Below are 22,467 nucleotides of genomic sequence, written 5' to 3' on the forward strand. Positions count from 1 at the left end.
AAGCTTCCACAGGATTTTGAGAAGAAACTTCAAGAATTTCAGTGGTATGATATCACACTTTGGAAAGAGAAGAATTTTTCGATGGGCCACATAGGCAATGCTGATGAGACTCCAGTTTGGTTTGATACAACACGTAATTACATGATTGACGAGAAAGGCACCAAAGAAGTTACCATCAAAACGTCAGGTGTGAAAAACAGCACATAACAGTAATGCTGGCAATCACAGCAGATGGGAACAACCTTCTCCTTTTTTAATCTTCAAGCAAAAAAACAAGCCCCAAGATTTTTTTTTTAAAAAAAAAAAAAAAAAAAAAAAAAAAATAAAAAAAAAAAATGAAAAGATATTCCCTGATGACGTCTGTGTTTGGAATCGAGAGAAGGGCTGGATGACTGGCTCCAAAACATGTGAGAACTCTGGTCCTGGTGGGCTTTTCAAACAACCATCAATGATTTGTCTTGAGGCATTTCGTGGTCATCTCACTGACAATGTAGAAAAGAAGGTCCACAGCCTGCCCAGTGACCTCATTATATTCCTGGAGGAATGACTTCTGTATTAAAACCCCTGGATGTTAGTATAAATAAAACTTTCAGAGGTTACGTTCAGAAACGGTACCAAAAATGCTTTTGTGAACCAAACCGTGAACTGAATCAGACAGGAAAAATTACACGTGCTGCACCCTACATTATTGTGCACTGGGTTTTGGCTACCTGGAAACACATCGAAGCACCAATGATTGTAAAATCATTCAAGAAATGCTGTAATTTCAAATGCTCTGGATGGCAGTGAAGATGATGTGCTCAGGAACAACGCCAAGGATGGCAGGGAAGGAAGAAATGAATTTATTTCTTACGTAGACTCTTCCAAGGATTCCAGTAATGATGACATCAGTGAATAATGACTAGTAATGCCTGTAATTTACAGTATATTTCTTCGTACGTTATGTATGTAATCAAGTTAGGCATTCTTTTTAATAATGAAAATGTCACTTATTACCATAATGAGTAACTTAAAAATAAATTATTATTTTTTTTATAGTTCATATATACATTAACTATTGTTTGAAATAAAGTTAGCATTGTGAAATAATTTTCAGCAGTACAAAAATACCCTACTAGTGTTGCCAAAATTCCTTTTTTTTTATGAATTTAATTTTTAAAATTGGGGTGCGCATTAGATTCGCGTACATACGGTATAAAGGATTCGTCTGAAAGCTTACTAACACTCTGAATCTTGTCGACAACTCAACACCACCTTTTTCCTATTATTTATTGTTACACATGTGCTACAGATAGCATCAAAATTTAATAATAATTTCTTAAAGTTGTTTTCTTGTTCATTAACTGCCAAGCAGTATTAGTCAACGCTACTTTAGCTGGTTCTTTCTGTCTGTAATAAACAGTATTTCCTCGGTTTGTGTTTTGAATCTTCACTGTCAACCAAACATTAATGATATATGAACAATACCAAGTGTATAGGTATGAAATAAGCGTTTTTTTTTTTTTTTTTTTTTGTGAAAATGGAACACTAATTTTGAATTGAAAATTAAAAACATTTTATTCAAAGTACTGACCATTGCTTTCTATACATTTTGACCACATTTCTGGCAATTTGTGGACACCACGCCAATAGAAATGTTCGTCTTTTGAAGCAAACTAATCAGACACCCAATTTTCGACTTCTTCATAGGAATCGAAGTGTTCCTCAGTCAATGTGTGTCCCATTCATGAAAACAAATGGTAGTTGAAAGGGGCCAAGTCTGGTGAATATGGTGGGTGGGGTAGCAGCTCCCAGCCAAGTGTTCTGATTGTATCCTGACCCAGTTTTGCTTTGTGTGCAGGTGCACTGTCGTGTAAAAAAGTTACTTTGCCATGTCTTCTGGCCCATTCTGGTCTTTTTTCGATCAATGCATAGTTCAAATTGTTCATTTGTTGTCTGTAGCGATTAGTATTCATAGTTTCACCGGGTTTTAGAAGCTCGTGATACACCACACCTTCCTGATCCCACCAAACACAGATCATTGTCTTCTTGCCGAATCAATCTGGTTTTGCAGTCGATGTTTATGGTTATCCCAGATTAACCCACGATTTTTCCCGTTTAGGATTCTTAAAATAAATCCATTTTTCATCACCAGTAACAATTCGATGCGAAATTGATTTTCTTTCATGTCTTTGAAGCAAAATTTGACAAATAGTTTTTCGGTTTTCCATCTTTCATTCAATTCATGTGGCACCCATTTTCCACACTTTTGCATCTTTCCTATAGCTTTCAAACAGTCACAAATTGTTTGTTGAGCAACATTTAACGTTGCTGCCACTTGCTTCTGACACAAAGTATCATCTTCATCCAATATTGCTTGCAATTCGGCGTCTTCAAATTTTTTTGGTGGTCTTCCACGTTCTTCATTTCTTACATCAAAATCATTAATTCTGAACCGTTGAAACCATCTTTTGCATGTTGCTTCCAATAGAGCATGATCACCACATGCCTCAACAAGCATTTGATGCGACTCTGCAGCCCTTTTTTTCAAATGAAAACAAAAAAAAAAATCCATGTTTTCCGCAAATCATCACTTTCTGGTATAAAATTCGACATTGCTAACACGATGAAAACATATGATGATGATTGTTCCATTACTTGATGTGTACTAAAAATCTTTGACAGATGTCATACCAACCAAACAAACAAAAAAAATTAAGGCCCGTTCAAAACAAATGTTCCCTATCGACACATTTGTCTCTTAATGCTCATTTCATACCGGTACACCTGGTAACATATTTTGAAAATATTTTCTACACTTATTTTGTAATGTGATTATTTCGCTAAATGTGTAATTGGTTGAATAATACAATTTTGGTTTATTAAGTTTAAAAACCTGTCATGCACAAATTGATTACTGGTAAATAATATGAAACTAAGTACTTATTGCACACAATAATTAAACTAATGCCTACTTTTTAGTTATCAAAGTAATCTACTTACAAAAAAAAATACTGTTATCTATCAAGGGATTGTGTGTCTTACTTCTTTGGGCATGACAACTTCACACTCATCTCTGTCAATTTAGGAATATTGCTTTCTCCCTCCCCTTTTTTTGGATAAATTTATGCAGGCTTTCATAAAAAAAATGAAAGCAGAGTTTCCAAATAAAAGCGGTCTTCAGTATATATTGGACATATGATGTTAATACATTTAAAAACTGCAGATCAGTAATTACACAACTAATATCTGTTGTATTTTGGAAACTGTCAATGGAATTAATTTGCTGAAATACTCCAAGTTTTTCTCAACATTAAACATTTTGAAGTACGTAAATGATGCCCAATTCACCAAATATATTACTACTTTAAATAACATTTCTTACACCACCTTCACTTATTGATTTTCAAGTGTCACTGAGAATAAAATGGCAAGACATCAACAATATGTATTTCAAATTTCACAGAATACACAAATGGTAAAATCTCTCTCTCGCTTACCATTTTTCACCTCACAACAATGGTTGAAAAATAAGCTTCCACAACGTACCAGAAAAACTTCTTTACTGCAAAATTTCTTTACAGCAAGTTTACATACTGTCAGATACAAATACGAGTAGTATTAAGAAAAGGATGGATTGCTACTCACCATGCTGAGTTGCAGATAGGAATAATTAAAAGACTGTTAGGCACTGGGCTTTTGGTCAGAGCCTTCTTCAGAAATGAAAATACACATGCACTCACACCTCGCACACATGACTGCTATCTACAGTTAAAAGCAGTCATTTGTGTATGAGATGTGCTTGCTTGTGTGAATGTGTGTGCACGTGTTTTCCTTTCTGAGGAAGGCTTTGGTCAAAAGGTCTGTGTAACAGTCTTTTCGTTGCGCCTGTCTGCAACTCAATGTGTCATCTTTATGGTGAGTATCAATCTATCCTTTCCATATTATTGTTAATATTCCAACCTGAACTTTCCTATGTTTGTAAACAATAAATAGTATTTCTTCATAGATTTGTTTGTATACATAAAGTTCTTTAAATATTTTGCAAATTTCAACAAGGAATAGTGTGTACTGAACTCAAGGGTGGCCGTGTGTCTTACTGCAATCAAAAGGACGATTCAGTTGATTGAACTGTAAAATTCACGTACTTCAGTAAGCAAACCTCAAGTGACTGTTAATAGAAGCATTTAAAGAAAGAAACAAACAAATGTGTATTCGCAGGGATAATTAATTAATCTGATCATGTTATGTCCCTAACCTCCTGTAATATATGGGCTTACAAATTGGTTTCGTTGGCATAAAACTTAAGTAATTCCACCAACCTCCAGTTAATGAAGCCACATACTTGGAGCTGCACTGTTCACAATGAATAAAAATGTGAACTGGGAACTTTTATTACCACCAAGATTTCTTTCACTGCATCACAACATAAGCTGGTCAATTTTCAACAGTAATTTTCTATCACAATTACATCATATTTGGCATTAAAAAGGTTGAGGATAAAACATAAGGGATACTTTTATTAATTTCTGAAGTAAACAAAATAATAAAAGTGTGCATTATTTCATGTATTATGTAAAAAATATACTTCAACAATAACTGAGCTCAATAATTACACGAACTGTCCTCAATATTACACTTCTGAAGAGTTGTTTACCAGATGACACCATGCAGCATATTTCTGAAGCGATACTGCAATTTTTTTCCATGAAGATTTCTCTTTATTGATGGCAAGTCTCTTGTCACGACATACTGGAAGACAAATATAGCATATTAAATATGAATTGCAAAGAAAATTACTTTCATTGAATGAAATATTTGCTTTATTTTGAGCAGGGCTCAGGGCAGGAAAGAGTGAAAAGTAGGAAGGATACCAAAATTTTGTAGCAGAATACTGGCATGCAACAGTATCAGTGCTATATGTCAGCAGCATAATAGATAATTGCCCATTTGAAGAACTTTAATGAAATGCATGATATTAATTGAGCACATCAGATTATCAAATGTCAGCCAGATATTGATCAAATCTGCCTGGATGATTACTGTTGGCTGATATCTAATTAAAACAGTTTGATTATCTCAGTAAATGCAGCTCCTTTATAGTGTAATTCCAAACAATGTGCAGATATCGCAGTCCAAGAGGGATTGGAGATACAGTAATAAACTCTTTTCTCCTACGTATTCACCTCACCCCAACCCTTGTTATCACTGCCTTTCTTGTGTGGCTCTCCCATGGTGCCCATTATTCACAAACTGAACTATTTATTATAACACTATACAAAAGAAGCATGCTGCAACCTTTTTATACACTTATTTATGCCTATGTTGTAACATAATTGCATGGCAGAAGTGAACAACAAGGTTGGACGACAACACATTCTTCCTCATACTGCTCTATTTTTTTATGTTGAGCAAGGTTAGCATGATGTTCCACTTCTATGCTGGCCAATATTCTGGTAAATTAACACCTTTCATAAAATGTTACTTGGAAGTGTTGAAAGGTGCTAATCCACATATAAAAGGAAAGCCATTGCTCACTGATAAAAAACCCCAATGGATCAACAGAACTGTGACGACTTCATTTAAAGTAACAGGAAAAATGCAAGCTACGATAAAATTAATATAAAAATTATATTAAATACAGCAACTAAAATACTTGCTGGAACCAAATAACTGATGAACACAACACTCAGAAATAAGATAAATGATATATTCACACTAATCTACACACCAAACAAGTGATTCAAAAAGCCACTGTTTTACTTCACATCAGTGGCAGCCTGCAAGTTGTAGTAATTATCAAATAACAAACAGCTAATCAACTCATAGAAAATACCTTTCAATTAAGGATGCTCGCATTGATGTTGCTATTGATGATGGCTGTGCATCATTTAATTTAAAGATGCTTTCAATTACTGATAACTCTGTGGAAGTGGTGTCCATTCCACAAAAAGCACACCAATCGTTAACAACCATTCCTGCAGCTATAACTTCCGATCCTCTGTTGACTGTTCCAGCCTGTAACAAATTATACTCAGTGTATTTGAATGATAGGCAACTGGCTCTTACTTATAAACAATGATTAGTCAACAGTGTACAACCAAACCTATCAAATAAATAAATTAAAATATCTCTGCTACTTTCACTTCACTGTGATATTCTGCTTCATCCCACTTTGCAAATTTCATAGATGTATGAAATATACACTCATCACCCAGAACATTATGACCACCGACCTCCCATCGATATAAAGCTGACCAGGCGATAGCAGTGTCAAATGGCGAGAAATGACTGCTAGTCATACACATGCAAGGTGCATGTAGTATCAGTGAGTGCTGTCCACGTGTACAAGGGGAATGGCTCATGATCTATCAGAGTCTGACAGAGGGCAACTTGTGTGGCCAAGAGGCTCAGCATGAGCATTTCAGAAACTGCACAACTTGTCGGATGTTTAAGGAGTGCTGTGGTGAGTGTTTTCAACACACGACAAAATCAAGGTGAAACTTGTACAGACATCATGGGGTTGGGCAGCCATCCCTTATGTCTGACGTCTTAGGCTGGGCAGATTGGTAAAATATCACAGGCAACAAACTGTGGCAGAACTTTACTTTAATGTTGGGCAGAGTGCAAGTGTGTCTGAACAACACACAGTGCACCATACACTCCTAACAATGAGCCTCTGCAGCCGATGCCCCATGCATGAGCCAATGCTAAGACCACGACATTGGCAACTGCAAATGAAATGGGCACATGACCACTGGCACTGGATGTTGCCGCAGTGGCAGTGTTGTATGGCTTCATGAATCCTGATACGTCGTTTGTCATGCCGATGGGAAGGTGCAAATCCGTCATCTTCCAGGGGAAGAGCTTGACACCTGTACTGTGAGATAGAGACAAGCTGGTGGCAGCTCCATTATGCTCTGGAGAACTTTTATGTGTGCATCCATCGGTCCTGTGAAGCTCATGCAAGACACCATGATGGCCAAAAAATATCATACACTGGTTGCAGACCACATATATCCCTTCACGACAATCTTGTTTCCTGGCAGCAGTGGCATTTTTCAACAAGATAATATACAGGGCTATTACAAATGATTGAAGCAATTTCATAAATTCACTGTAGCTCCATTCATTGACATATGGTCACAACACACTACAGATACTGAAGCCGCATTTCAGGTTTCTGCCGCCAGAGCGCTTGAGAGCGCAGTGAGACAAAATGGCGACAGGAGCCGAGAAAGCGTATGTCGTGCTTGAAATGCACTCACATCAGTCAGTCATACAGTGCAACGACACTTCAGGACAAAGTTCAACAAAGATCCACCAACTGCTAACTCCATTCGGCGATGGTATGCGCAGTTTAAAGCTTCTGGGTGCCTCTGTAAGGAGAAATCAACGGGTCGGCCTGCAGTGAGCGAAGAAACGGTTGAACGCGTGCGGGCAAGTTTCACGCGTAGCCCGAGGAAGTCGACGAATAAAGCAAGCAGGGAGCTAAACGTACCACAGCCGACGGTTTGGAAAATCTTACGGAAAAGGCTAAAGCAGAAGCCTTATCGTTTACAATTGCTACAAGCCCTGACACCCGATGACAAAGTCAAATGCTTTGAATTTTTGGCGCGGTTGCAACAGCTCATGGAAGAGGATGCGTTCAGTGCGAAACTTGTTTTCAGTGATGAAGCAACATTTTTTCTTAATGGTGAAGTGAACAGACACAATGTGCGAATCTGGGCAATAGAGAATCCTCACGCATTCGTGCAGCAAATTCGCAATTCACCAAAAGTTTACGTGTTTTGTGCAATCTCACGGTTTAAAGTTTACGGCCCCTTTTTCTTCTGCGAAAAAAACGTTACAGGACACGTGTATCTGGACATGCTGGAAAATTGGCTCATGCCACAACTGGAGACCGACAGCGCCGACTTCATCTTTCAACAGGATGGTGCTCCACCGCACTTCCATCGTGATGTTCGGCATTTCTTAAACAGGAGATTGGAAAACCGATGGGTCAGTCGTGATGGAGATCATGATCAGCAATTCATGTCGTGGCCTCCACGCTCTCCCGACTTAACTCCATGCGATTTCTTTCTGTGGGGTTATGTGAAAGATTCAGTGTTTAAACCTCTTCTACCAAGAAACGTGCCAGAACTGCGAGCTTGCATCAACGATGCTTTTGAACTCATTGATGAGGACATGCTGTGCCGAGTGTGGGAGGAACTTGATTATCGGCTTGATGTGTGCCGAATCACTAAAGGAGCACATATCGAACATTTCTGAATGCCTAAAAGAACTTTTTGAGTTTTTGTATGTGTGTGCAAAGCATTGTGAAAATATCTCAAATAATAAAGTTATTGTAGAGCTGCGAAATCGCTTCAATCATTTGTAATAACCCTGTACTGTGTCACAAGGCCAGTAGTGCAATGGAGTGGTTCGAGGAACACGGTGGACATAGTGGCAAGTTCCAATAGACGTGCTGGCCCCCCAACTTGCCAGATCTGAACTCTGAATATTGATCGAATGCATCTGGGATGTGACTGAACATGTCAGAGCTCACTGCCCAATCCCTGGAATTTATGGGAATTAGGTGCCTTCTGTCTGTGCATATGTGGAGCCAATTCCATCCAGCAACCTACCAAGGCACCATTGCTTCCACGCCATGAAGTGTTACCACTGTTATCCATGCCAAAGGTGGACATCCTGGCTGTTAGGTAGGTGGTTATAACATTCTGGCAGGTCAGTTTATAAGAGGAACAGGGGATTGTCATTACAAATTAACCTTCGCCATACATTTGCAAAAGGACTTGCAATATATTTTAACAATAGCTTCTCAATATGCTTAATTACTGGAACATACAGCACAGATATTTCTGGGGATACAGTTGACTACAGTTTTATGTATTTTCTTCTGAGTGATATACAATGTAGGGTCCACAGAAACAAAATACTGGATGTAAAGAATAGAATTACACTCACCACTAACGGAACCTGCAGCAATGAAGATAATTCATCCTGATCTTGCACTGATGTATGTGGATGAACTAAACCACCTTGATTAGAAAGGATACAGTATGATCCAACCAACACATTAGAGGCAACTGTTTGCCTGAAAACCTCTACTTTCAAAACATCTGCTAAAATTTCTTCTGTTTCCTGAAAACAAATCAGTGCAATAAATTAATAAAGAATTACAGTAGATCTCTACTATGTCTTCCAAACTCCCTTCAACAAGAATAAATGTTACGTTAAATGTCCATTAATGTTATATGTGACTGAGTACTTACACTGTTGGCCCATTTATGGAGAAGACAGCTATTTGAAAGCATTTAGGGGAACAGATGATATAGGAATCTGAAACCCATTTCTCCAGAAGTCTTTGGTAGTCAGTTCAGTCCACTGAACAAGATGCAGTTCAAAAATACGTTAAACAAGAAAACTGTGCAAATGCATGATTGATACTGTTGAAATGGTGCTTACTGAGAGCCTCATTTCATGGAGCAGATTTAATAATTTAATGTTAGATTTCATGGAAATGCTATTGACGTCTCAAAGACCAAAATAAAGCTATGCCAAACTGTGCCACAAATTAGCCACTGGAATACAGGGTGTCTAGGGATGAACTGCTTAAAAAGAATGAAGAATATCTAGGAAACTAGTGAGTTTTATGTCACATGGGTAGCATGGCAGCAAGAAGATGGTATGGATGTGGATATGCAAGCATATATGTGGTTGGCTGAAATGGCAGAGCATATCTCCCTGCATACAACAGCAATTTCAGCAGACATTAAGGTGGTGAATCACCACTGGGTAAAACACAAAAATCACTGATCATCCAGATGGCCCCAGTACATGTGTTTGGTTTTGTTTTGCTTCAGAGCACAAAAAACAACTGGGATCATACACACCCAAGTCAAAACTAGAGAACACAAAGACAAAGGGTAGTTAAAAAAAAAACGACTATATTTCAGTCCCAATTGACATAATAGAAGACAGTTAAGAACAGGCACATGGAAAAAGGGCTAAAAAAGACACCATACAGAAACGGAGGTACAAAATTAAAAATTAAGTGGCCTTCACCATAAAAAGTGAAACGCGGTTGACAGCCCGCGTGACATTTGCTAAAATGGTCGATAAATCAGATGGCAAACCCAAGCGGGAACGTAAACAGTTAAAAACTGGACATTCCACCAGGAAGTGGCGGACAGTTAAAACATGGGCACAATGTGTACAAAGTCGTGAGGTAACGCCACTTAGCAAATGACGATGGCTAAAAAGGCAGTGCCCAATACACAGCCTAGTTAAAATGACAACCTCCCAACGGGAGGGCCGTGAGGTCATCCAAGCCACTGGGAGAGGCTTAATAAGCCGGAGCTTATTCCCTTGAAGGGAGGACCATTAGCAATGCCAAAGGGACACCATCTCCTGGCAGACAGCGACACAGAGATCATTGGAGGGAATATAGGTACTAGCAGGCTCAGGTACAAGGACTGCAGACTTGGCAGCAGTGTCAACAGCCTCGTTTCCTAGCAGATCAACATGACCAGGAACCCACAGAAACATCACACTGGCTCCACCAAGAGTGAGCAAATGACAGTTTTACTGGACCTGCTGCACTAAGGAATGGGCAGTGTACAGCGCACACAGACTTTGAAGAGCACTGAGTGAGTGAGTGGAGGACACAATTGAAAATCCGTGTTGCCAGATGTACTCTGTGGCCTGATTCAAGGCAAAGAGCTCGATTGTAATGACTGAGCAGTGTGCTGGAAGCCGATATTGAAAGACATGGGTGACAATGACGAAGGCACACCTCAACCCACGGTCAGTCCGAGAGCCATCAGTGTATACAAAGGCATTATCACGAAGTTCCATTCGAAGGTCTTGTCCTTAGGAAGCGAATGAAGACCAAGGTTAACATTAGCCGCTTCATGAAGTCAAGGTGGTGGAGGGTTCACACCCACCGGGAAAGTTGCAGGTAGCGTGAAGTTAAGCCACCGTATTAAGTGCCGAAAGCGGACTCCAGGAGGTAACAGAGGAGAGGGACATGCCCCATACTGATGATCAAAGGATTCGTCAAAGAAGGAGGCATAGGATGGGTGGCCACACATGGCAGACAAACGGTATAAATACCTACTGAGGAGAAAGTCATGGTGGTAGGACAGTGGTAGTTCAGCAGCTTCAGCGTACAGGCTCTCAACTGGGCTAGTGTAAAAGGCGCCCGTGGTCAAACGGATGGCACGATGGTGGATAGTGTTGAGACGGCATAAGAGGGATGGGCATGCAGATGCATAAACAAAGCGCCCGTAGTCGAGTTTCGAATGGGTAAGAGTCTTGTACAAATGGAGGTGGGTGGTTCGATTGCCACCACAGGAAGTACCATTGACGACACGTAGGACTTCAAGGAACCGTGTACAGCGGGCTGACATGCAAGACACAGGGAGGGACTAAGAGTATTTCCTATCGAGCATGAGCCCCAGGAATTTCGTACAGTATAACCCCACTTTTACATTCCTGGAATTAACTTTTTCCCACCATTTACGACATTTTTTTTTATTGGTCCCATCAAATTTCCTATGCCCAAAATGTTAATTTGCACCTGATTTTGTGTCAACATATTTATAATTTTCCCGCGATTTACACGTTACGAAAAAATGTTTGTGGAGAAAATATGATGCTGGCATGATGTTGGTCGTCCAGTAGTGTTTACAAATATTAAGTGGTTAAGTTTCTTGACACCAGGGCACTCTATTCAGCGGATTTGAATCGGTAAACTAGTAAAAGTTGTAGCAATTCGTGCCATATCTCCTGCAGCTGCTTGGCGTAGTGGCTGATGGGAGTAACTAGAATGAAGATACTGTGGCCAATCACAACCATTTCCAAACTGTCTCTACTGTGCAAATACAGTTTCGTGCTTATCATCGTGACACCTTTGTCGAACCCTATTTAGCATGCTTCGGTGTATGGCCATGTGGAGCATTAGTCGACAACGTCATTCACCTTTTGTTGCTCATATTTTTTGGTGTAAACACAGCATTGGTTATGTATTGTATTGTATTGTATTCATGCTGAGCAAAACACGTTTCGAGAATTTATTCTCGTTGTCAAGTGCAGTATTTACGTATGTATTTTTTGTGATGTTACACGAACAAAGTGGGTGATGGTTTGAGTGTGTGGGGTTTTCCACACAACTGATGAAGCACAGTACCTCACAACCTCAAAAAGACGACTACAGTGCAAGAGAAGCAGAATAATACATATTCAAACACCATACAAAATACTTATTTACATATTTGCACTTGACAACGAGAAAAAAATTCTTGAAAAAGAGTGATACTAAGCATGAAAAAATATGTAACTCTTTCAGTATTTTATTATCTAAATAATCAATGACAGCTGCAGGCTTTCAAAAACATTGTTAATGACATGAAATTGAGTCAAACGTTCATACTTCCCAAACAGTTATTTCCAGTTACATCAGCAGTTTTTATTAGATAATAAACCTCCATTAGATAGTAAAAGAAGTCCCTGCCAAATCTTTTGATGCCTGTTACGTACATATATCATACATAAAGTGCAAGGGGGTATCCTATACATAACTTTTACAGCTTAAAACATTATTTCCCAATTTTACATTTTCTCACATTTTACACAATTTTTTGAAGTCCCTTGAAAAGTGTAAAAGCAGGGTTTCACTGTAGTTTCAACGAATGGAAAAGGCAACAGGCCCAAGATGTAAAGTTGGTGGGAGAAACCACTTGCATCGCCAGAAATTCATACAGAAGGTTTTGTCAGTGGAAAAGTGAAAGCCATTATCAATGCTCCAGGTGTAAAGACGACCAGGGCATAGCTGAAGATGCCGCTCAGTGAGACGGGTCTGTCAAAAACTGTATGGATTGCAAAATCGTCAACAAAAAGGGAGCTGGAGATGCCAAGCGGGAGACAGGCCATTATAAGGTTAATGGCGATAGCAAAGAGGACAACACTCAGGATGGAACCCTGAAGCACAGCGTTTTCCTGGATAAAGGTGTCCGGCAGGGCAGAGACCACACGCACCTTGAAAACTTGATCTTTTAAAAATGCCTGAAGGAAACAGGGCAGGCGGCCACAGAAGCCCCATGTGTAAAGAGTACGGAGGATACCAGTTCTCCAGCAGGTGTCGTAGGCCTTCTCCAAGTCGAAAAACACGGCCACAGTTTGGGATTCCCGCAGAAAACCATTCATGACATGGGCGGACAAAGTAATGAGATGGTCAACTGCTGAACGCCGCACTCTAAATCCACACTGTGCATTTGTCAGTAAATTGCGAGACTTGAGCCACCATACCAGTCAGGCATGAATCACACGTTTCATCACCGTGCAAATGCAGCTGGTAAGAGAGATGGGGCAGTAGCTAGAAAGATGGTTTATGTCCTTACCGGGCTTAGGTATGGTATGACGGTGGCATCACACCAGCACCCGGCAAATGTGCCCTCTGCCCAGATGCAGTTGTAAGTTGTTGTTGTTGTTGTGGTCTTCAGTCCTGAGACTGGTTTGATGCAGCTCTCCATGCTACTCTATCCTGTGCAAGCTTTTTCATCTCCCAGTACCTACTGCAACCTACATCCTTCTGAATCTGCTTAGTGTATTCATCTCTTGGTCTCCCTCTACGATTTTTACCCTCCACGCTGCCCTCCAATACTAAATTGGTGATCCCTTGATGCCTCAGAACATGTCCTACCAACCGATCCCTTCTTCTGGTCAAGTTGTGCCACAAACTTCTCTTCTCCCCAATCCTATTCAATACTTCCTCATTAGTTATGTGATCTACCCATCTGATCTTCAGCATTCTTCTGTAGCACCACATTTCGAAAGCTTCTATTCTCTTCTTGTCCAAACTATTTATCGTCCATGTTTCACTTCCATACATGGCTACACTCCATACGAATACTTTCAGAAATGACTTCCTGACACTTAAATCAATACTGGATGTTAACAAATTTCTCTTCTTCAGAAACGCTTTCCTTGCCATTGCCAGCCTACATTTTATATCCTCTCTACTTCGACCATCATCAGTTATTTTGCTCCCCAAATAGCAAAACTCCTTTACTACTTTAAGTGCCTCATTTCCTAATCTAATTCCCTCAGCATCACCCGACTTAATGAGACTACATTCCATTATCCTTGTTTTGCTTTTGTTGATGTTCATCTTATATCCTCCTTTCAAGACCCTGTCCATTCCATTCAACTGCTCTTCCAAGTCCTTTGCTGTCTCTGACAGAATTACAATGTCATCGGCGAACCTCAAAGTTTTTATTTCTTCTCCATGAATTTTAATACCTACTCCGAATTTTTCTTTTGTTTCCTTTACTGCTTGCTCAATATACAGATTGAACAACATCGGGGACAGGCTACAACCCTGTCTTACTCCCTTCCCAACCACTGCTTCCCTTTCATGTCCCTCGACTCTTATAACTGCCATCTGGTTTCTGTACAAATTGTAAATAGCCTTTCGCTCCCTGTATTTTACCCCTGCCACCTTTAGAATTTGAAAGAGAGTATTCCAGTCAACATTGTCAAAAGCTTTCTCTAAGTCTACAAATGCTAGAAACGTAGGTTTGCCTTTCCTTAATCTTTCTTCTAAGATAAGTCGTAAGGTCAGTATTGCCTCACGTGTTCCAGTGTTTCTACGGAATCCAAACTGATCTTCCCCGAGGTTGGCTTCTACTAGTTTTTCCATTCGTCTGTAAAGAATTCGTGTTAGTATTTTGCAGCTGTGACTTATTAAGCTGATAGTTCGGTAATTTTCACATCTGTCAACACCTGCTTTCTTTGGGATTGGAATTATTATATTCTTCTTGAAGTCTGAGGGTATTTCGCCTGTTTCATACATCTTGCTCACCAGATGGTAGAGTTTTGTCAGGACTGGCTCTCCCACGGCCGTCAGTAGTTCCAGTGGAACATTGTCTACTCCGGGGGCCTTGTTTCGACTCAGGTCTTTCAGTGCTCTGTCAAACTCTTCACGCAGTATCAAATCTCCCATTTCATCTTCATCTACATCCTCTTCCATTTCCATAATATTGTCCTCAAGTACATTGCCCTTGTATAGACCCTCTATATACTCCTTCCACCTTTCTGCTTTCCCTTCTTTGCTTAGAACTGGGTTTCCATCTAAGCTCTTGATATTCATACAAGTCGTTCTCTTATCTCCAAAGGTCTCTTTAATTTTCCTGTAGGCGGTATCTATCTTACCCCTAGTGAGACAAGCCTCTACATCCTTACATTTGTCCTCTAGCCATCCCTGCTTAGCCATTTTGCACTTCCTGTCGATATCATTTTTGAGACGTTTGTATTCCTTTTTTCCTGTTTCACTTACTGCATTTTTATATTTTCTCCTTTCATCAATTAAATTCAATATTTCTTCTGTTACCCAAGGATTTCTACTAGCCCTCGTCTTTTTACCTACTTGATCCTCTGCTGCCTTCACTACTTCATCCCTCAAAGCTACCCATTCTTCTTCTACTGTATTTATTTCCCCCATTCCTGTCAATTGCTCCCTTATGCTCTCCCTGAATATCTGTACAACCTCTGGTTGTAAGTGTTAAGCAGAAAATGCTTGTCTGCAAGAGAAAGGTGCTGTAACATCTGAATGTGCGTGGCGTCTGGCCCTGGGGCGGAGGATAGGGATGAACGGAGAGCATCATCTAGCTCCCTCATAGTATAGGTAGCACTGTAACACTCCTCCGCTCACTTCCGGTGGAGGAAGGCAGGATGATAGTTGGGAGAGCTCAAAACTTCTGTAAAATGGTTTCCCAAGGTGTTGGAGGTAGCAATAGGATCCACAATAACATTGTCTGATACTGTCAGACTGGAAATTTGAGAATGGATCTTGGTCCCAGAGAACTGTTGGAGGTTGTCCCACACAACAGAGGAAGGGGTGAAACTGTTAAAAGAAGTAGTGAATGAAATCCAGCTAGCTCTTTTGCTATCCCGAAGAATGCAATGACACTTTGCAAGCATCTGTTTATAATGAATGCAGTTTGCTATCGTAGGATGACAGTTAAAAATGCGGAGTGCGCATTTCCGTGTATGAATTGCATAGTGGCACGCCTCAGCCCACCAAGGGACTGGGGCATGATGTGCTAAAGAGGAAATGTGAGGAATGGAACGTCCTGCAGCAGTATGGGTAACATTTGTGTGATATTCCACCTGGGCATCACAACTGGGGAAATCTTGTTTTGCAAAGGTCACCATGGAGGAATAAAGCTGCCAGTCAGCCTTAGTGAACTGCCATTTGGGCATGCATGTAGATTGGGTAGGGTAGGAGTCAGCAAACGGATAGCACACGGGAAATGGTTGCTCGAGTAGGTGTCAGAAAGAACGGACCACTCAAGACTATGGGCAAGCTGGGCAGTGCAAAAGGATAGGTGTGCGAGGAGTTGGAAAGGATGTGGGTGCTCCAGTGTTAAGGCAGAAGAGGTTAAGTTGGTTAAGAAGGTCAGCCAAGAGGGCACCTCTCCAACAGGTCCTGGGAGAACCCCAAAGGGGATGGTGTGCATTAAAGTCACCGAGTAGCAAAAATGGGGGAGATAGCTGCCCAATAAGCTGAAGGAAGTCTGCCCTGGTGACAATGAATGACAGAGGGACATAAATGGTACAGAGGAAAAAGTAAGGTGGGGAAGGAAAAGGCGAACTGCAACAGCTTGAAGATGGGTAGTCAGGGAGATGGGCTGACTATGAATGTCATCCCGTATGAGCAGCATTACACCCCCATGAGAAGGAATGCTGACCTCAGGGGGATGGTCAAAAACGAATCAGTAAGTAATGTGAAAGCTCAAAGCAGTCGTGAGAGTGCAATTTCGTTTCCTGAAGGCAGAGTACAAGGGTATGCTGCGATGCTAAAAGCAGCCGTAAATCCTCTTTGTGAGAACGAAGGCCACGAACGTTCCACTGGAGGACAGTCATAATGAGGAAGAGATGTCGGGGTGTCAACTTGGCGGCTGCTGGGTGACAGCCGGAGAAAAGTCACTATTACAGGGCACAAAAGCAGGAGGATCCTGCTCCAAGGTGTCCACAGAAGCATCGGCTTGCTCATGCGGTTGGTCCATGGAGTCCAATGCTGAAAAATGATTGGTTGTGCACACTGGCGATACGGAGGTCAGCCGGGCTAAGGTATCATGGAAAGACATTGTTGAAGAGGATCTTTGAGTTGGAAAAGGAGAAGACCGTTTGCCTTTGGTGGACTTCTTCATGCTTTTCGGGTTAGAGGAAGACTCGGGTGTTGTTTAGATGGAGGAACGGAGGAAGTCAACACAGGAGTACTACTCCTGTCTTATCCGGCCCACCAGTTGTGTAGATTGTGGCTTCGCTCCTTGAGGCGAGAGTTTGACAGTTTGTTGCATGGGGGGATGGCGATGCTACCTTGACACTGGGTGATTTCACAACCTCACAGCTGAATCAGAGATCAGACATCTGCGAGGCCATGTCCTTCATGGAGCGAGGGGTAACAATAACAGCACTACAGGTGCCAGACGGGAGAACACAGGATCTGCGAGTAGCCAGTAGCTTACGAGCTATTGGGAAGGCACTTTTTCCTTTATCCGGATATCTTGGACAGCCGCTCATCAAGATACATGGGACAATCCCGAGAGGAGGTGGCATGGCCACCACTGCAGTTGATATAGTGGGGAGAAGGAGGTGGACAATTGCCCTTGTGTGCATCCCTACCACAGGTTACACATTTGGCTGGGTGTCGACAAGACATTCTAGTACAATTGACACCATGACACTGGTAGCAGCACATCAGGTTCGGAATGTACAGCTGGACTGTAATAATTTCATAGCCTGCTTTGATACTGGATGGCAGCACCACTCTATCAAAGGTGAGGAAAATAGTGCGGGTAGGCACTGAGGAGGAATCTACTTTTTCATTACACGATGGACGGCAATGACACCCTGTTCAGAGAGGTAAGACTGGATTTCAGCCTCGGTTAGACTGTCGAGCGGCCTGGTGTAAATTACACCACAGGAAGAATTCAAAGTCCTATGGGCCATGACACGAACAGGGTAGCCATGGAGAAGTGAGGCAGCAAGCAGTAGTTGTGCTTGAGAATCAAAAGCAGTCTCCAAAAGATGCCATGAATGTAGACCCCTGCGAGTATGAGTGTGGCGGAGAGGGCAAGGCAGAGATGGGTAACATCATCCACAGTTTACTTATGATAAATCTCTAATGAATATTATTTCACTATGACAAACATTTAGTTAAAAATGGATATAGTACCCAGAAGCTGAAACAAATAACAATTTCTACAGGTAAATAATGTGCTATTGTTAAGACTTTATAAAGCCAATATTACATACGTACTTCCAATGAAACAGAAACACATTCTGAGACATATATGTTCTATGTAAGCCATTTCAAAGTTTATTACATACAAGATATGTTTTATTGAGAGTAGGTAGGCAGCTAGAATCTAATTTTATAAATTGGGGAGGGGGAAAAAAATAAAAAAAATCGTGGAGTCTATTGTAACCAGCTACAGATCCATTGAATTTAAAATGAAAGAACAGTTACCCTGTCAAGATCTGGATGGACAAGAGCTACGTAATCATTACAAGCAATGACATTTCCTAAGGCCGACAACCTTTCTTCAACACGCTGTACACGAACTGTGTCAGGTAGAGAATTCCTTAGATGCTGAAGTTCAGTGTCAGTTGTTGAATTTGGAACTAGCAAACCATTCCGATTTCCTGTAAAAATTAATAAACATCAGAAAAAGGGCAAATGATTGCTGCAGAAATCATATATAAACATTTAACTATGTCCAAAATTTAGTTTACTGTCACTCACCCACACACATGCGACCAATAATTCGGCATCCAGCGAGGGAAGCATGTATCACAGGAATTGTGTCAGCCAACTCAGCTTCAAACACACTGAAAGCCACAAATGCAAATATCTTATTGAGATTTATTTATTTTTACGTGCGCGCACGCGCACGCACGCACGCACGCACACAGAGAGAGAGACAGAGAGAGAGAGAGAGAGAGAGAGACAGAGAGAGAGAGAGAGAGAGAGAGAGAGAGAGAGAGAGAGAGAGAGACAGAGAGAGAGAGAGAGAGAGAGAGAGAGAGAGAGAGAGAGAGAGAGAGAGATATTTTTAGTTTAGTTACATATACAAGCCGATTTCAGTCACAATTCATTTCAATGCATTGAGAACCTGTCCGTGGGTTTTCTGCTTACAGTCGAGCAACTTCCCACATTGGATTACGTTCATTTCTGTGCTGAAAATATTTATGACTACATTTGTGATGAGATTCAGTGTAGGATAAATGGCCAAGGGACTTCTAGACCTGTACCTTTTTTTCTTTCTTATAAACCACACAGTCTCACAAGTGTGGAGAGTGACACTCTCTCAATTAACTCACAAGGGTGGCAGACAACAGAACACAGGGGCTCCTCTCATGGAGTGGGTATCCACATTCAGTGCAAGTAAAGGTACACTGTGCAGCAGGAAGATATGTGGGTGAGGCACAAAGTCCGAAAACACCTCGTTGGTGTGTGTGTGTGTGTGGTTTCTTGTCCCACTGGTAAACCATAACCTTAACCTTCTCCAGGAGGGTATCTCCCCCAAATGCAATGCAAGAATAAAGGTGATGGTATTGATGCAATTGTCATTACGGATGTTCTCAACATTTTATTTTTATTTTATTTACACGTCGAGTTCCGTAGGAACAAACTGAGGAGCAAATCTCCAAGGTCATGGAATGTGTCATTACATGAAATTACAACATAAAAGTAGTAACAGATAAAAATAAAATGTCTATGAACCCACAAAAAGTCAAGCCATAATTTTAAGTAAACGCAGTCAACAACACAACACAAGAATCAGCTTAATTTTTCATGGGACGTTTCAACAGAATAGAAGTGACCCTTCATGAAACTCTTCAATTTCAATTTGAAAGTGCCTGGATTACTGCTAAGATTTTTGAATTCTTGTGGTAGCTTATTGAAAACTGATGCAGCAGTATACTGCACACCTTTTTGCGTAAGAGTTAAGGAAGTCCGATCCAAATACAGGTTGGATTTCTGCCGAGTATTAACCGGGTCAAAGCTGCTTATTCTTGGGAATAAGCTGATATTGTTAACAATAGAGGGGCCAATGTCAAAATACCCAGACTAGTGAACAGTGGTCGACAAGGGGTTTGTGAACTTTCACCACTTATTGCCTGAACCGCCTGTTCTGACCCAAAAATATCCTTTTAGAATGGGAAGAGTTACCCCAAAATTAATACCATACGACATAAGCGAATGAAAATAAGCAAAGTAGACTAATTTTCATGTCAAATGATCACTTACTCCAGATACTGTTTGAATAGTAAAAATGGCAGCATTAAGTCTTTGAACAATATCCTGAACGTGGGCTTTCCACGACAGTTTACTACCTATCTGAACACCTAGAAATTTAAACTGCTCAGTTTCACTACTCATATGCCCATTCTGTGCAATTAAAATGCCAGGTTTTGTTGAGCTGTGGGTTAGAAACTGTTAAAACTAAGTCTTACTGTTATTTAGCATTAGATTAGATTAGATTAATACTTGTTCCATAGATCACGAATACGACACTTCGTAATGATGTGGAACGTGTCAGGTTAATAAAAGATGTCTGTACAAGATATTACATTACACAAACATTGCATGACACTAATGTTTAAGTTTTTTTCCCTTAATTTATATCTAAAAATTCAGCCAATGAGTAGAAGGAGTTGTCATCTAGAAATTCTTTTAATTTATTTTTAAATGTTAGTTGGCTATCTGTCAGGCTTTTGATGCTGTTTGGTAGGTGACCAAAGACTTTTGTGGCAGCATAATTTACCCCTTTCTGTGCCAAAGTTAGATTTAACCCTGCATAGTGAAGATCATCCTTTCTCCTGGTGTTATAGCTATGCACACTGCTATTACTTTTGAACTGGGTTGGATTATTAACAACAAATTTCATAAGTGAATATATATACTGTGAGGTTACTGTGAGGATCCCTAGAACCTTAAATAGATGTCTGCAGGATGACCATGGGTGGGTGGGCTCCAGCAATTATTCTGATTACACATTTTTGAGCAATGAATACTTTTCTACTCAATGATGAATTACCCCAAAATATGATGCCATACGAAAGCAGTGAATGAAAGTAGGCATAGTAAGCTAATTTACTGAGATTCTTATCACCAAAATCAGCAATAACCCTAATAGCATACGTAGCTGAACTCAGACGTTTCAGCAGACCATCAATGTGTTGTTTCCAGTTTAGCCTCTCATCAATGGACACACCTAAAAATTTTGAAAATTCTACCTTAGCAACAGACTTCTGTTCAAAGTCTATATTTATTACTGGAGTTGTGCCATTTACTGTACGGAACTGTATATACTGTGTTTTATCAAAATTTAAAGAGAGTCCGTTTGCTGAGAACCACTTATAATTGTGAGATATACATAATTTACAATTACATCACTTAGTTCTTGGTTTTTGGATGTTATTACTATACTTGTATCATCAGCAAAAAGAACTAACTTTGCATCTTCATCAATGTGGAATGCTAAGTCATTAATGTATATCAAGAACAGTAAAGAACCTAAGACCGAACCCTGTGGGACCCCGTACCCGATAGCCCCCCAGTTTGAGGAATCAGCTGTTGTTTTAACAGTACATGAACCACTTATTTCAACTTTCTGCATTCTTCCAGTTAAGTATGAATTAAACCATTTGTGCACTGCCCCCCCTCAAACCATAATGATTTAGCTTATCTAAAAGAATTCCATGATTTACACAATCAAAGGCCTTTGAGAGATCACAAATAATACCAATGGGTGATTCCAGTTATTCAGAGCATTTAATATTTGATTAGTGAAAGCGTATAGCATTTTCTGTTGAAAAGCCTTTCTGAAAACCGAACTGACATTTTGTTAGTACTTTATTTTTACAAATATGGGAGGCTACTCTTGAACACATTACTTTCTCAAAAATTATTGATAGAGCTGTCAGAAGAAAGATTGGGCAGTAGTTGTTGACATCCGACGTATCCCCTCCTTTTTATGCAATGGTTTTACAATGGCATATTTCAGTCTATCGGGGAAAACACCCTGCTCCAAAGAGTTACAATTCCGTAAGAGCTTTTACTTTTCAGCGAGTTTATTATTTCACTGATTTCAGAGGGAGAGGTTGGTGGAATTACAGTTGTTTCAAACTGCACAGGTATGGCCTCTTCTATTAGTAGCCTTGCCTCTTCTAGTGAAGATCTAGATCCTATTTTCTCCACAACATTTAGAAAATGATTATTGAAAATATTTTCAATTTCTGATTGTTTGTTAGTACGCTTGTCATTCAGTTTTATGGCACTAAAGTCTTCCTGTGCTCTTGGTTGCCCTGTTTCCCTTTCAATAATATTCCAAATTGCTTTAATTTTATTATCAGAGTTACTGATCTCAGACATGATACACATGCTTCTGGACTTTTTAATAACTTTTCTTA

The 22,467-nt window shown here is 40.3% G+C and overlaps 1 protein-coding gene across 1 annotated transcript in view; it reads right to left on the minus strand.

The window, feature by feature from the left end:
• Nucleotides 1–4,526: 4,526 nt before the first annotated feature.
• The window catches only part of LOC124775009 (eukaryotic translation initiation factor 6), a 50,861-nt gene continuing 32,920 nt past the window's right edge, over nucleotides 4,527–22,467 (minus strand). Inside the window, exons 2-6 of the mRNA XM_047249765.1 lie at nucleotides 18,794–18,879; nucleotides 18,518–18,693; nucleotides 8,947–9,123; nucleotides 5,816–5,997; nucleotides 4,527–4,731 (exon numbers count right to left, since the gene is read on the minus strand). Of these exons, the coding sequence (XP_047105721.1) occupies nucleotides 4,722–4,731; nucleotides 5,816–5,997; nucleotides 8,947–9,123; nucleotides 18,518–18,693; nucleotides 18,794–18,879 (631 nt within the window). The 3' untranslated portion in view covers nucleotides 4,527–4,721. The remainder of the gene's footprint in view (nucleotides 4,732–5,815; nucleotides 5,998–8,946; nucleotides 9,124–18,517; nucleotides 18,694–18,793; nucleotides 18,880–22,467) is intronic.

Source organism: Schistocerca piceifrons, chromosome 2 (assembly GCF_021461385.2).
Source record: "Schistocerca piceifrons isolate TAMUIC-IGC-003096 chromosome 2, iqSchPice1.1, whole genome shotgun sequence".
NCBI classification, from domain to species: domain Eukaryota; kingdom Metazoa; phylum Arthropoda; class Insecta; order Orthoptera; family Acrididae; genus Schistocerca; species Schistocerca piceifrons.